The sequence below is a fragment of the Bombus vancouverensis genome, chromosome 3 (genome assembly GCF_051014615.1).
Source record: "Bombus vancouverensis nearcticus chromosome 3, iyBomVanc1_principal, whole genome shotgun sequence".
NCBI classification, from domain to species: domain Eukaryota; kingdom Metazoa; phylum Arthropoda; class Insecta; order Hymenoptera; family Apidae; genus Bombus; species Bombus vancouverensis.
Window position 1 is genome coordinate 7,265,290 of NC_134913.1, and position 15,137 is coordinate 7,280,426.

Genomic DNA, 15,137 nt, shown 5'->3' on the forward strand with positions numbered 1-15,137 from the left:
TTAAAATATATTTATTTATTCACTTTATTTATAATCCAATCATATATGGTTCTTTGGACAAATTGATCTATTAAGGAGCGTAATAAGTTTTGCGTCTATCATGGAGTTTCAGATAAAAAGATTAGATATATAATTGTGTACTCTGTATTTGAATAAAATTATATCTTTCGTATATAAGTATTGCTACTAATTATTTTTATTCGTAAAATAAGCGACGATTATTATTAACCATTGCTGAACCATTATTTAAGTTCAAAGAATTTCAACCAATGGGATACACGCAAATTTACGTGGCTACTATGGTAACCCTGACTTCCAACTTCTCTTTTTTGGTCAGCTAGTCGAGCGTGTACGTTGCTGTGATAAACAAAATTATAAATCGCAGGTAATCTTAGTTTTCCAAATTCATCCAATGTAAATTAATTATGAATTAGTTTCTAGATTTAATAATTAATTGATCTATAATAATATTTTGCATTTATTATAATACTCAAAAAAGTATGAGGTGGTTAGTGAGATGGTATTGCCTGTTTCATTGTTATTGTTTTGTTTCTTATAAAATTTAAGTTGTATTCTTTAAAATTGATTATTATTTTATTCAAGCTAATTATATCGTATTACTAACGCTTATAAAAATATTAAGTTACACATTTTGAATTTCATCCATTTTCTTTATAGGTTATGTTTTATTGACATTTTGAAATACAATTTGTGTATTTCCTAGAAGTACATATAGTTTTTAAATACTTACTAAATAACTTAAAATTACGTTTTGTTTTCAGCCATGGTGCGTATGAACGTTCTTAGCGATGCTCTCAAATCCATTAACAATGCTGAAAAACGTGGAAAAAGGCAGGTGCTATTAAGGCCCTGTTCAAAAGTAATCATTAAATTTCTGACTGTAATGATGAGGAAAGGTAAGGCTACACGAACATTTTCTTATTTATGAAATAGTAAAAGAATTGTTTTATTTCTTAACTTTAATTTCTGACTTTAAGTTCATGTACATATGTAATACATACATGATCTTTTTACCAAATTACTTTTGATGTTTAAGGATATATTGGAGAATTTGAAATTGTTGACGATCACCGTAGTGGCAAAGTTGTAGTAAATCTTAGTGGAAGACTAAATAAGTGTGGTGTAATTTCACCAAGATTTGATGTCCCAATTAATGATATTGAGAAATGGACCAATAACCTGTTGCCATCTCGACAGTTTGGGTATGTGTTTATATATATTGAAATTTATAGTGTTATATTTCATAGAGAAACTTATGGTTTTGCAATGAATAGTTTTGTATTTTCATGGTGTAATTGTAATTTATAAATATTTTAGATATGTTGTGTTGACCACGAGTGGAGGAATTATGGATCATGAAGAAGCTAGAAGAAAGCATCTTGGAGGAAAAATACTTGGGTTTTTCTTTTAATGTTTATTTAATTCAATAAAAATTTCTTAATATCGAAAATATTGGTTTTCTATATTTATTAAAATAAAGTAACTATCTTTGTATCTAATTCTTATTTCCTTATCTTTTTCGAATAATTTACAAGCTTGTTTATTTTTAAAATTTTTACAATAAAAGAAATCTAATATATCTGTACTATTTATAGTAGTATCTATACTTTAATATGGTGATATATGAAATATTAATGAAAATGTTAAAGAAATATAATAGTAAAAAATTTAATTATCAGAGTAACAATTATTATTTTAACATATTCTGTACAAATTTGAAATGTATATATTTCAAGGTACAATAACTTACAGAAACTATGGTATAATATAAAAAATAATACTTCTACATTGTTTATAATAACGAGTAATATTAACGAGTTCCAAATAAAAGTATTTTTTATTTCAAAATAAATTCCTATATGCATGTGATAATTTATAGCAAATACCAACCAACGCATTTAACATCCAGAAAACTTCTGATTGGCCGCCGTATCTTTTTGTTGATTGGTTGAACAGCATTAGGGCAGTTCGAGCATGCGCGTGGTTGCGATTTCAACTTTACGCCTTCTGTGAACGCAGCCGATGACGGCCAGTCAACAAAACTTTGTAATTCGAACGAAACTCACGGACGGTTCGCATCATGCGTCGCGTCGTGCAAGTTTTTACATTTCGTTAGGGTTTCGTAAATAAAAGTTTTTCGATTGTGTTTTTAATTTGAATAAAAAAAACGTATTAGAGCATTTTTAACAAATTTAACGGTGTTGCCAGGTGTTACCAGGTGAGTGTGACCGTTTTGTGCCGCGTTACCTGGGATTTACCTGAAGAGACAACCGTACGGAAGAATGCATGAAAGTTCACTTCTCACGTACATTGCAATCGCTAGAAATAATAAGTTTTGATAAGAAATATGAAATCAAGTGCGTTGACATTTGGATTTTAATATTTCGAGTATATGTACAAGTTTACCTGTTCTATGATCGGTGTATCGTGCAATTCTCGTAAAAATTCATAATTTTTTTTCCCCGTTGCTGCAACAATTCTCGTGTGATCTCATCCGTTAATTCATACATCTTCCGACGATAAGATTATAAAGCTTTGTTTACATTTTTATGAGACTGACCGCATTTCACGTGTATAATTTCGAAAAATGATGCGGAATGTGAAAATGAACCGCAAGGTAGCATCCAACGATACGTAATGCTAATTTTAACGAGGGAGCTTAGGAACTTGAACTATTAAGTCCAAGGTGAAAGAAGAAAAAACCAATTATCGTATTGCATTAAATCAAAAGTCGAATGGAAAACAGTACAGATGCTTCGAGACATTTGGTTTTTCGAAAGGAGGAGGGACTATGAGTGCAAGTAAAAGGAATGTTGTCTCACAGGTGTACGCCGTAATACTCTTCCGTTACGCCTACTAAAAAGAAAACGCAACTCGAGGCTGAATTCGCACGTGAACTTAAAAATGTGGAGATCGTATAGGAATTGTTGGTACTCGTTTGCGTAACTTCGTCGTGGAATTTGTATGACGTTCCCGGGTTGAAGTGTTAAGGAAGTGGTGCAAGTGGGCAAGAGCGGCAAGGAATTCACCAAAGTAACATGGAGATGCCGTGGAGAAATGCAGTGGCGGACCTGTCGACCTTCCTGTTTGCCGCTGTTTATTTCATTTGGATCGCTGGAAGCGCCTGCGCCACCGGTGAGTTTTCGCGCCCATTTTCATCCCCTTCACCATTTTTTGACTTCCTTTTGCATATATCGTGCACGTTTTCTTTACCCGTACAATTTTTTGTTTAAAACGAACATCTTTTTATTAACTCTGCTATATTCTTTACGTCAATTTGTACGCGATTTTCTATGGTCAAAATAAGTTTCTTAAGTTTAGTTTCTCGTTTCAGTTTTTCTTAAGACATTAGAAGTTTTTTTATTTGTTGAAACAAGATTGAAATTGAAAGATAAATATTCGATGATTGTAGCAAGGTTGAAAAAAAATACGAAATACTTTTATTTTCTGTTCTACGCTTTGATGTAAGAATTATTAAATTTCTTTTCTCTCAAACATAATATCTTATGCATAACTTTACATAGTTGCATGGAACGAAATGATATGCTAACTGCTAATTATTACTATGTATTGCTGTGGGGAATTTATAACTTCATTTACTAAGTGTTAGCAATATGAAGCATATTTTTCAGTTTTCGGATTAAACGTATTTGGAGGTGTCACGATACGAAAATGTACGACGTGATTATTGAAATTTATACTGGTGCAGGATTTTTGGATGATAAATCGTGAACTCTCTCTCGAGGTTGCCGGTAATTGCTGTCGTTATTACGCGTACGAACTGTATTCGCTTTGTCATGAAACTGGCACGAGAACAGGTTACACACTCGCCGTTACAATATTTGTGACAACGATGAACGTTCAACGTGAGTGCGAGACAACAGAGAATCGAACCAAACGGTTCCTGAAACGGGTCAAGCCTAATTCACAGCGATTTAAACATCGGGAACATTGCTGAGTAGAGTAAACAATGATTTCTTGGCATTTGGCCAAATTGCTTTTATCCACGTATCTGCGTATACGTGAATAACAAATGAGCGGATATTTGCCCAAAACAGAGGAAATTCGAAGCTTCTTCGCAATGTGTATCTCGATTTAACATTAATCTTTGGAACTGATAGGTGTCGAATATTTAAACCTAGAAAATCGTAATTTAAAGAAATTCCCGAAGTGTGGGCGCGAACCATTGGTGGATGGCGGGCTACTTTTGGATGGGTCGCGTTAAATATTACAATTAGGGATTAATTTACATATTCGTCAGGATAGTATTACTCATACAGAATCATTGGATGAACAATTCAAAACCGATTCAGTTAAAGACCATATGAGGATTATTATTGCTGTCTAGCTTCTCTCAACTTGCACATCTGAATCAAATCAATTTTGAATTGTTTATTAATCAATTCTCGGTTGTAATTACATTTTGCGTAATCTTCGGGTTGATCATAATTATTGTTTCTGAAAGTGGGCTTCGTCCCATAAAAGTTTGAGAGAAGCCCTGATTTAAATAATTAAATCTAGAACAAAAGAGGGTCTTTTAATATAATATGACTATCTAATATCGAGTGTATTTTGCGTTACAATAAATTCCAATTTAAATTAGGTCTTTGTATTTGCGTGAAATTTCTTACGCCCAAGTGACCTAATACAGTGTGCAGTTTCGCTCGATTATGGAATTAATTGTGCGGTTATATGATTTATTGCGACGGTATCGATGGGTAGCCGTTCCTAGTGGCAGTATAATGCGCTTCATTACGAATGATATCAAGGACAGATTGCACGCGTAACGTCGTTAAGTGGATTCTCGTTAATGGGCCATAAGTTGTTTTATACGGTAGAACAACCGCCAAATGCCGCCGCGGATTTATGCTCTGTTCTTATGAGTGCATGCATTAGCCTAAAAGAATAGTCGCGAGCATTACTTTATACACTACGATAACTCTGCGGAAGAAATTGTCGATTTAAATTTTTAGACGACAATTTTTACATATCTAACGCAATCATAAGTTACATAAGTTATGAAATTAATTTTTTCTATTTTATCGTGTTCAATGAAAATATTCTTTTTACTATTACTGAAATGAAAATGTATTATGAAATAATATTATTCCAAGTTAGAACACCGATTATTTTCACGGATTGTACGATAACAAAGTAGCATACTTCCTCTAAAGCATTTTATCCCGAATAAACGCGGAGGCAATACTCGTGCTTACACCGTGCCGGAAATTCGTTTATTAAAACAGTCGAGAAATTGGGGCAGATTTTCCTACGATATGGCGGTGACATTATTTATCGCAATACACGTATGAGGCGAGACCATGGCACGTGCTGTATGTATTCTTTCGGATCGTCAACCAAGAGGTCAACGGTTTAACTTCGTTCACACAATTGGCCGGATTAACGTCGTAATAAATCTCAATTAGGGTAGCTCCTACGCTCCCGTGTATAGGAGGGACGGATTTTCGCGGATTTTTATTTTCCCTTCTTCACATCGCGTTTCAAAGGAACCGACCAAGGATTTCCATGTGAATCGATACAGGTGCCACGATTCCAATTCATGGATGTATATGCACAGTAATCCTAAATTAGTTTTTGAATAATTTAACAAAAATTTAACCTGATACAAGCTAAATTTCGAAAGAAGATAATCAGAGTGGTGTAAAGATTTGGAGCAGCTTGCATGATGCTCCAGTTGCCTAAATTCGTCCTCTATCTCTTCTTATCAACGGCGTGGTATATCAAAGGCTGGTGTTGTTTAAAGAAAATTTAATCAATGATTGACTGTCTTCGTTATACGAAGCTACGCCTGCGTCGGTCAGACATAAAATGAAAAGTCTGGAACGAAGATGGTAACATTCCTTCAGACTCACTTTTAGTTTTTCGACATCTAAATTATTTAATAATATTCAAAAGACTAATTGCTATATTTGCTACTGCATGAAATTTATATACTTTATACATTCTCATAAATACTCGCGGTCTAACAATGAGCAACCTATGAAAGAATATGGGATCACGTGCATCGGTGTTAGCTACATATGTAATCAAGGTGGTATACGGATGCACGCTCTTTAATACTAATTATCGATGGTAGAGTAGTACGTACACGCGAGCCGAATGTGCAGCTCACTCAGATATGCTTCTTCATTACTCACTGGTGGATAATAATAGATTACTTTCTGACTGAATCTAAAAGAATGCAGGAGAAAAATGCGCAAACTATTTAAAGACAATGGAAAAACGCGTTTTTCTTATTTTTACGTCTTATTCTGGTAACTGGAATTGAGTACTTTAACTCTTTCAAGACGAATTTTTCTTTTGACAATGAATGTAATAATGTAATGAGCTATAATACACTGTATGGTATGGTTGGTAACTACATACGCACTTAGTGAAGTGAATATGTTAGGCGAGTTAGCATAGCCATTTATTAAACGCTCAAACTGGTGTCATAGTACTCTAAACATTTACAAATTCTTTTATCTATGTTGTTTAAAACGTTCAGTGCTATCGTAGGTTAATCATACGTAGCGGTCTATTATACACCATATTTTCTTTTATTCCATACATATTTACTTAACAATATAAAGTATGAAATCGTTAAGCTCTTAAAAAGTTAACAATTTATTTATATTATATATTATTAATTAATTTGTTTAGCGGTTTATTTTAGTATATAAAACAAAATAAGCCCGTATATAATTTATTATAACACTCAAGATGTAATTAATAATAATTAGAATACAGCCTGTGTATAACTTATTCAGATATATAGGAATAAAATCATAACATATAGGGCAGAATTTATTTCCAATAGAAATGAAACGACGTGTAAAAAAAGAAGGTTTCAAAACAAAAAAATTATTATTGCATGTATATTCAAGAGATTATCAATCCGAGTAATGATCGTCTTTCTTAGTGCTTAATATATCTGAGTGCAAAAGCAGCGTCCATTACCATGCCTAATAATTTCTGGAAGAGCAAAGAACTATTCTTGCGACCCTTCATCGTTTTCATTTTAACACCACCTCGACACGATGGAACAACGGGCAATGGCTCCGATTAAAAAGCAGAGAGAACGCATACATACGAGTGTATAGCTTCACAGTTAAATGTTCTACTGTAGAAACACTGTGTGAAATTCGTATATATTTCGTATACGCGTCGCAAGGAAAACGAGTGTTCTCGTGTTTCCAGGTCGACGGTCGACATGATGCAGTCGAGTAAAGAGTATATGAGTGCATTCTGGTGTAAAGGTAAATTGGCGAACGATTCGTAGGGAAAAGAACACACGGCAACCAAGCCGAGGTCTCGCGTTTAAAAACGCTACCGGTAGTGTGTTGAACAATCCTTAAATACGGTGAAAGAGAAAAAGTACGAATTATCAGAATGTATTTCTACCTTTTCCAAGCTTTTAAAAGGCTTCGTAATGTTGTTGTTTCGAGGAAAGTATGCTGATTTTTTCGACAAGTGTATCCCATTTCCTAATAGAACGGTTCTTCGAGAATTTTTTCCAGGTGGAATTGATTTTGCAGGCTTGAGGACCAATTATGGCGTAAAAGGATAAAAAGTTTTGAGATCTTTTTAATACAACAGAGTTCCATTTCTTTGAACCTATCGATGAAACGCGGAGATATGTAAATCAACCATAATTTTCTTATATTCTCCTCAAAATTAGTAACAGAATAAAGCAATCGCTATATTAAAATTTCATTACAGCGATTTTAATATCATACTATTTATCAGAAATTCTACAACACAGAGATCAAGCATTAGCTAATACCCATTTTACCATAAAATTCGCATAATAACAACGACTTCCTTGTAATTTTCTTGAAATTAGGAAGTTTTTTTAACGGAAGGGAGCACGATTGCTTCGAAAATGAAGCAAGGGTTATAACAAAAAACTTCGTCTGTGTTGCGACAGTAATTACCATTTTCACGCGGCCCTGCCGCGTGCTCCAACTTTGCGAAGATATCAAACGATCTACATACTTCGCTCTGAAAACGTTCGTTTCGCGATCCCACCGCCGCGTTGGTAATGACTTCCTGCTTTCGCAATGCAAACGATCCGCCCGCGATCAACGATACGAAAGCGAAGTTATACGACATCACCCCCAATGTGGAGAGTAACGGTTGGACGATCATTAAATTATTATTATTATGGACGGGGAAAGAGTGAAAGAGACAGAGGAAGGGGTGATTACAGGTAATATGGCGGAGTATCGGATTCGGTGGATCGGCAGGAAGAGAAGATTTCTCGTGTTTCCAGTTCGTTGTGGTCGCCACGATACTGGATGGTCCAGAGCTATGGTCCATCGGAGAAACATTTCTAATTTGCTGCCTGCTGCGGTCCTTGAATTTTTCAAGCCTCAGTTTCATTTTAGTGTCAAATTGTTTTGTGCAATGTATTTCGCGTTGAATAAATTGAGACAATTTTCTGTTTAGTAACAAGAATGCTAAAAAATTTAAGTATTTAAAATAGTAGGAAATTCAAGCATACAAATTAAACAGTTAAATATTATTTGACGAATTCTATTAGCTTTCCAAGTACATAAATTTTGAAATGTCTTGTGCTATAGGTAAAAGACCATACGTTCGGTAACCTGTGCCGTGTAAAAGGTAAGCGTTTGGTGGTATGAGTAGCATATAATGCCAAGAAAGGTATCTATCACTGGCGTCAGCTTAAACCGTAGTACAATAGAGGACAAGGGTCTTTACCTGGTCCTCGAGCACCAGCTCTTCCCTTCGTGTATTGGCCTCTGTACCACTCTACCATTTTCTACAGCGTCCTATTCACCTTCACCAGGTATCTGCCCTTTTTTCCTGGCAAGGTATCGGCCAGCGATGGCTACGAACGAATTTTAAAATCATCTAGACTGACCTGTCTTTGTCGTGCCCAAAAAGCAAACTACCGAAGCGTCCTGTTTTGCGACCAAGTTTTTCAGGACAGAAAACGAAATAAAAAAAAAAAAGCTCCGCTCCCCAGAGGTTTAAACCCAAAAACTGCATCATACAACAAAAAATGTAAAGCGCCGACACATAATACAGCATGGCTACGTCGTACCGCCGCGTATCGGTACCTTTGCTTAACATACCATTACAAAAATTCATGTTTAATGTACTTAATTCATGTGAATAATGTACTTAAAATCTGTATTTTCTGGATTCAATAAACTCCTTTGTAAAAAAAAGTCTTTGTCGTGTGTACGTTAGTTCAATTATTAATTCTGTGACAAGAGAAGATTCTTTGTCAAACACTTTATGAAATATGCCCTCGTTCTTTCATTTTAAAATTTCATGAAATTCAATAATTTACAATTAAAAGATATCGCGAAGAATAAGATCTATCAATTTTCATTCTCCAATTGACCACTCGTACGAATAGACAGAGAGAGGCTACGTTTTATAATAGATAAATTGCCGTTATGTATCTACTTAGATTATTTGTTATTCGACAATTGCTCCCTTTAGTCTCGTGTCTTTCGTTGTGCTAACTGCTATCCTATTGTCACGTAAACTTAAGGGTTGGTTGATGAAACAAGAAGATTGAGTCGTAACACAACTACTGTCTTTATTTTCTAACCAACTTTATTTACTAGCACAGCACAGGTTGACAATAATTGAGACTGATCGGAGAGATGTTCACTGTTCGTGGGTTTTGTCTATTTCTCCCTAGGTGTTCTCGTCTCATTACGGAGGAAAGCTCGGTGTGGGTGTGCCCTTTTTAATTGACAACGCGTATTCGCTGTTCGCACTTTCCGTTAGGAAAAGTGAGGGTAACGATCCACGATGCCAATTGGTTATAGGCCATGTTACTAAATGAAGATAGGACGAGAAAGCTTCCTATCAACGTGGCTAGTAGGTAATATTGTTTATGGGAAAAACTAGCTTTTTCTTACTAGGTAACTACCTGCTTTCCCCGTAATTAGTAAGGACGTATAACAACCTAAGGGCTGTTTCAAGGACCATCCATAAACACTTACAGAAATAATAAACTTAAAAAGTTTAAGTTTATGGTGGGTCCCTGAGGTATTTGAGGGTAGTCGGTGAAAGCTGCACACATCCGGCCTCTGATATGAATTGACATTACACTATCATCGTCGAATAGTTTCGTATTTTGCAAATTATACATTGCACTATCGTTTCTTATCGTAACGTTAATATGTAAGCAATATGGACAATTATAGCAGTCGAGTCTCACGTGTTAATGAAATTTGGAAAGTTTGCTGTGATAAATGTTCAAATACTTTCGTGGATCAGTGATGAACGAAGAGAGGTCACGAGACGCGAGATATCAAAATGCGAGGTAAATAACATTGAGTTGCGAGATATTTGAAGATCGTAAAAGAGGTTAAAGATCGGAACCTAGATCGTTCCATAGCGCTTTACCATCCGTACGAGAATCTCTAGGCTCGTTGTCCACGTGTAGTGCGTTGCTGTTGCCCCACGGCGACGAAGAATACGTGTATGAATGCCTTTGCTCGTCGGCCGGATGCCCCCCTCTCCTTTCCTTTCCTTTTATTTCTTCACCGCATCATCTTCATTATCGTCATCTTTCTCCGTATAGCGGATAGCGGGCCAATTCGCCCTTCAGCATGTTACAACTTCCTCTTCGCTTCCATGAAACGACCAAGTTTTGCGTTTCCGATTGCTTTTGTACCTTTGTCGACGTAGTGGTCGATGAAAGTACAGCCCGCTGTTGGATCTCGCAGGAATGTTTTAACTGCAGTTTTTGTCTTTGGTTTTATTCGTTTCATTCTTTGAATAGAAGTAAGTAAATCGTTTGAAAATCAAACCTAAACGTAACTTTGTACAAAATGGCTTTACTTTCAAATTAACGTTATTATACTATCGTCTCTGTTCTGTTCTGTCTTCCTTCTCGGGGAAAGAATTTCGATTCTTGTGAAATATCTAATTTGATTGCGAACGAATCGTAAAAATGATTACATACTATGCAAGCGAGGGAAGCAAGTTATGGAACTAATAATAAGCTTTTGTAACGATGCCGAGTTGCGAGTAAAGATCTCACCTCGTTCCCATTGGAATGTTTCGTACGAACGCGAAGATATGAGAAAAGTTGCTGAACAGAACGACAAACGTTTGTGTTTCAAAGAACGGAGCGATCTACATCCCCTAGAATCGTTTTTGGGTCGTGTATTTGATCTCGAAATGAATCTGTATCCTTGCATACATATTTTCGCTCCGTTGCAGTACATGAATGCACATGACACATTATTTAACATTGAAAGAATCAATCTATAACGTATAAAAATACTATATATAAATAATCATAATTAAAGCATTATGATGACATAACATTTTTTAAATATCTTTTAAATTAATCAGTTTCCTACTATTATTCATTTTGTTAACCAAAATTTCTTTTTTTTAACGGAATTCTAAATCGGTTCACTCATCACTGATTCATCGAGTGAAAACTTACGTACTACCTGCCTGTTCGTTTATCGTTGATCAAATGAAAATGTGTTGCATCTGCTTCAAAACGCTGGAAGCAGGAACGTTTGTGTTATTATTATCATGGTTTCGTTTATAATGTATACACGACTGTTTGTTCAGATGGCAACAATCGATTGAAGCGGCGGAAAGATAGTATATCACGGAGCGCTGAATTTTACTTTGCTGCTATAGTTACTAATTTCTAACTTTTCGTATCAGTTTATGCCTGTTTAACCTTTCATTTTGAGGTGAACTTTATTACAGGTTTCGAGTTGCCTATTTTAAATTCTTTATATGTTTATCCTGTCGGTTTATTCGGGAAAATAAAATCATTTTTTAAATTCGTTGAATGTGTTAATACTTCTACGAATGTCTAAAATTCGTTGAATTCAGTTGAGTAATTTTACAAAATGTTAAAATGTCCTCACTTTCACTTATTAGACTTAAATTCAATACTTCTAACATGATCTACAAATTTATACATGATCTAAGAAACGTATTTACCATAGCTGAAATGATACTCACAAATGGGTAATGTCAATCAATTAACTAAACGCTCTGGCAATCATCTACCAACCTTCGTTCATAGAATGCGTACACGATTTTCGTGTTTTCCCATCGCTCGGCTTTCATTAGAACGTGTTTCTGATGTTGTGGATGTGTAACAAGAAATGACCGTTTCTTTCGTGGCATTCGAGTCATCGTTTGCCATAATTCCCATTATTATTCTCGCTAGGGTCGTCTAAGCACGTAAAGAACCGAGCCAAGGCGGTTCTGTCGTCTCATGGTAGCCGGTGCAGAGGCCACTGACCGCCCCCGGCAAGGCTTTCTCATCTTCCACTTCTTCTTTTCGGTTTTGTTCTCCGTGGAACACCAAGAGAGAAAGAGAGGGTCATGCACGTGTGCTGCGTGCCTTCGAACGCATCGACGCACGTAAGTGGCCCCGGTGCAGGTCGATTGAGACGAGCTCTCCTCTTTATGGAAGAATAGGTAACTACCTGGAATGACGGATTCTACGGACAGTGGATTCTATTCACCGGGAACAGTAAAGTCAGAATCAAGTTTTTCGTATTTAGTACACTCCTTACAGCGTCCAACGTCGGTTTATTCTTTGGTTAGTTCATAGAGTAGCGTCATGGTCGAGGTGTAAACCTGGGCAAAATGGCTTTTACGCTTTCAGTTTCGCGGAATGAATCGATCCAAATAATGTCTCGAAACTTTGCCGTATCTCTATGCTCTGAATCACGTTCGGTATTTTATTCGATTTCATTTATGCTCGATGATTTCAAAAATTGTTTACAGATTGGTTATACTTCTGTACTTTTGTATAAACTACTTGAATTACTCTGGATAAAAGAGATTCAAGCTACTTGCATTAATCTGAACAAAATAAAACGGCCAAGTTTTAGATAATTAAAAGGACGCAACGTATGCGTCAGTAGCGAGGAATGAAATAGAGAACAAAGAAATAAATCTAACATTTCATATTCTAACGTTTCCATTTTCCTTTAGATCGCTTTGGGTGGCCGTAAAAACTTGGTAACGACCAGGGAGATAAAAATTACACTTCAGGCCAGTCGCGTCATAGCAGGTCTATCTTCTCGCGAAAAGAATCACTTTACATAACGTTAAAACCGGCGTGGAACATGGCCGAGGTTTAGCTGATCTTGCATTTGCCACGTTGTTCTATCTCTTTGACTTGGAAATGAACAGGGAAGCTGAGGATGAAAATGTTTCGACGAAAATCCAAGGATTACGCGTGCATCGTTTAATTCCTCGGCTATAATTCCTCCACGTGAACCGGTCAGTGAATCGTGACCGATTCGCTTTTCGAAACTTTCGTTTCGCTCCTGGACGAAAGCCCCTTGCTACTCTTGTGAAATTTTTACACTGATGGAAGAAATAAATTCGGTGTCATGATGTAATTCATAGATCACGGATCTATATGTAAATTTACAGCTTTGTGAGCATAATAAAATAGAAGTCAAATAGAAATTAAATTTTGTTTAATTACGAAGCACAAAGCTTAAGACAATATCTTCAATGCAATTTTCTGGCCATTTTTTGAAGTTTTACTTGGAGCTAGAAAGGCTAGTCAACCTCGAATTTTATTCGTTCGATCGTTCTATCAAAAATTCTTTACGTTTACTTACGTAAACCTATAGCAAAATCTATTTAACATCTTGAAATAGTATAAAGTAGTAGATTTTCGAGCAATGACTAAACCAGACTCGAACGATTCCTTGGATGTGCTCCACGGACAGTGACTCGATTCAAAGGAATCCTTTCAAGACCCTCGATAGTCTGAGTCGACCATTGCCCGTTGAGCCTTTGCAATACGAAGAAATCAAGCTTTCAACAGATACGAAGAATCTAATGACGTATCCACGCAGATTTTTCGATTAACTGTAAGAACGGAAATATCCTGGTCGATTCGACTAGCATGAAACATTCGTGAAATTACAAATATTATTTTGCGAAATGCAATGGTAATATAAATTTATTAATAATGAATTCCAAAATAAATTTTAAGAACTATTTATATGTACATGCCTTATACGTATATGTTATGCCATTATTATATTTCTCTATTTCTCAATTTATGGTTGTTTCATACTGAAACCAATAATATGCTACAATACAGCTTTTTTCTTAGCATTTAATCCCCTTAATACGAAAACTAAAAAATAAGACACAAAAATAAAAGAAAGCGAGGGTTTCGCAGAAACATTTTCTTTCCTTTTCCATCAAATTACCTCTTGGTGCCTCGCCAATTGTATTCTTCCATCCAGTTACATTCGCTGCATACCGATGTAAGGATGCAATAATCGTATCGAAAACCTCTCTCTTTCTCCTTCAATGGAAATTTATCGTCCACGTGTTGTTCGTTATGAAACCAGCCTACCAAATGGAAAAAAGTGAACGTTTTCAAAGCGTGCTTGTGCCCTCCTCGACTAGGAAGAAGGTTCCGTTAAGACTAGGAGACCCCTCTCTCTTTCTCTCTGTCGGGGACGTGAAAATACTGAAACGCCTGACCTGTCGTTTTTCTCTAGTATCTGATACTCACACACATTGTATTTAGTCAACAGCTTTATTGTTTTAAGATCTTTCGAAGCGAACGACCTACGTGTCACGCCTCGTTTCCAGCTTTTTCTGCCTTTTCCTCCGTCTGTTCTTCTTCCTTTCGTTGTGGGTCGCTGCTAAACAGCCGCTATTCGCGAGATTCGCGAAGTTATATCGAAAGATTTCTGTCCCTCTCACTGGGTGTTCAAAGAGCGAAATAGAGATGCAAAACGAAGAAAAGGGGGAGAATAGAGGAAAACGACTGTGCGGAAGAGCGAGGGCGATCTCTTTCAGCCTGGCTCTATAAGCTTCTTTCAACCGGGCGAAGCCCAGGCTATCAAGACGGTCTTAAACAGCTCTGAAATTCATGACTCGAGAGTGGCGAGCACCGAACTCTGCTTGCTGATCTTCCATGTTTTCGCATACGGTCAATGAAATGATTTATTTCAAAAACTGCGCAACAGCAACTGGATATTTACTTGTTTGATTTTGTCTGTTGATCCGTTTGCTGCTTCATTCGGATTTTCGTTACTATTGTAGATTACGTTTATGCATTTATGAAAAATTTAAGCGTGCAAAGATGTTTCACA

At 36.1% G+C, this 15,137-nt stretch overlaps 2 protein-coding genes across 5 annotated transcripts in view; both read left to right on the plus strand.

The window, feature by feature from the left end:
• Window positions 1-235: 235 nt before the first annotated feature.
• Window positions 236-1,471, plus strand: LOC117165894 (small ribosomal subunit protein uS8A). The gene is made up of 4 exons (XM_033349371.2): window positions 236-385; window positions 783-917; window positions 1,058-1,223; window positions 1,339-1,471. Exons 2-4 carry the CDS (start codon window positions 785-787, stop codon window positions 1,430-1,432), a joined length of 393 nt encoding a protein of 130 aa, XP_033205262.1. The 5' UTR covers window positions 236-385; window positions 783-784; the 3' UTR covers window positions 1,433-1,471.
• A 1,478-nt stretch (window positions 1,472-2,949) lies between these two features.
• Window positions 2,950-15,137, plus strand: part of sdk (sidekick cell adhesion molecule) — a 42,411-nt gene continuing 30,223 nt past the window's right edge. For all 4 annotated transcript variants that reach the window (XM_033349180.2, XM_033349183.2, XM_033349184.2 and 1 more), the window contains exon 1: window positions 2,950-3,156. In XM_033349180.2, the coding sequence (XP_033205071.1) occupies window positions 3,060-3,156 (97 nt within the window). In that variant the 5' untranslated portion in view covers window positions 2,950-3,059. The remainder of the gene's footprint in view (window positions 3,157-15,137) is intronic.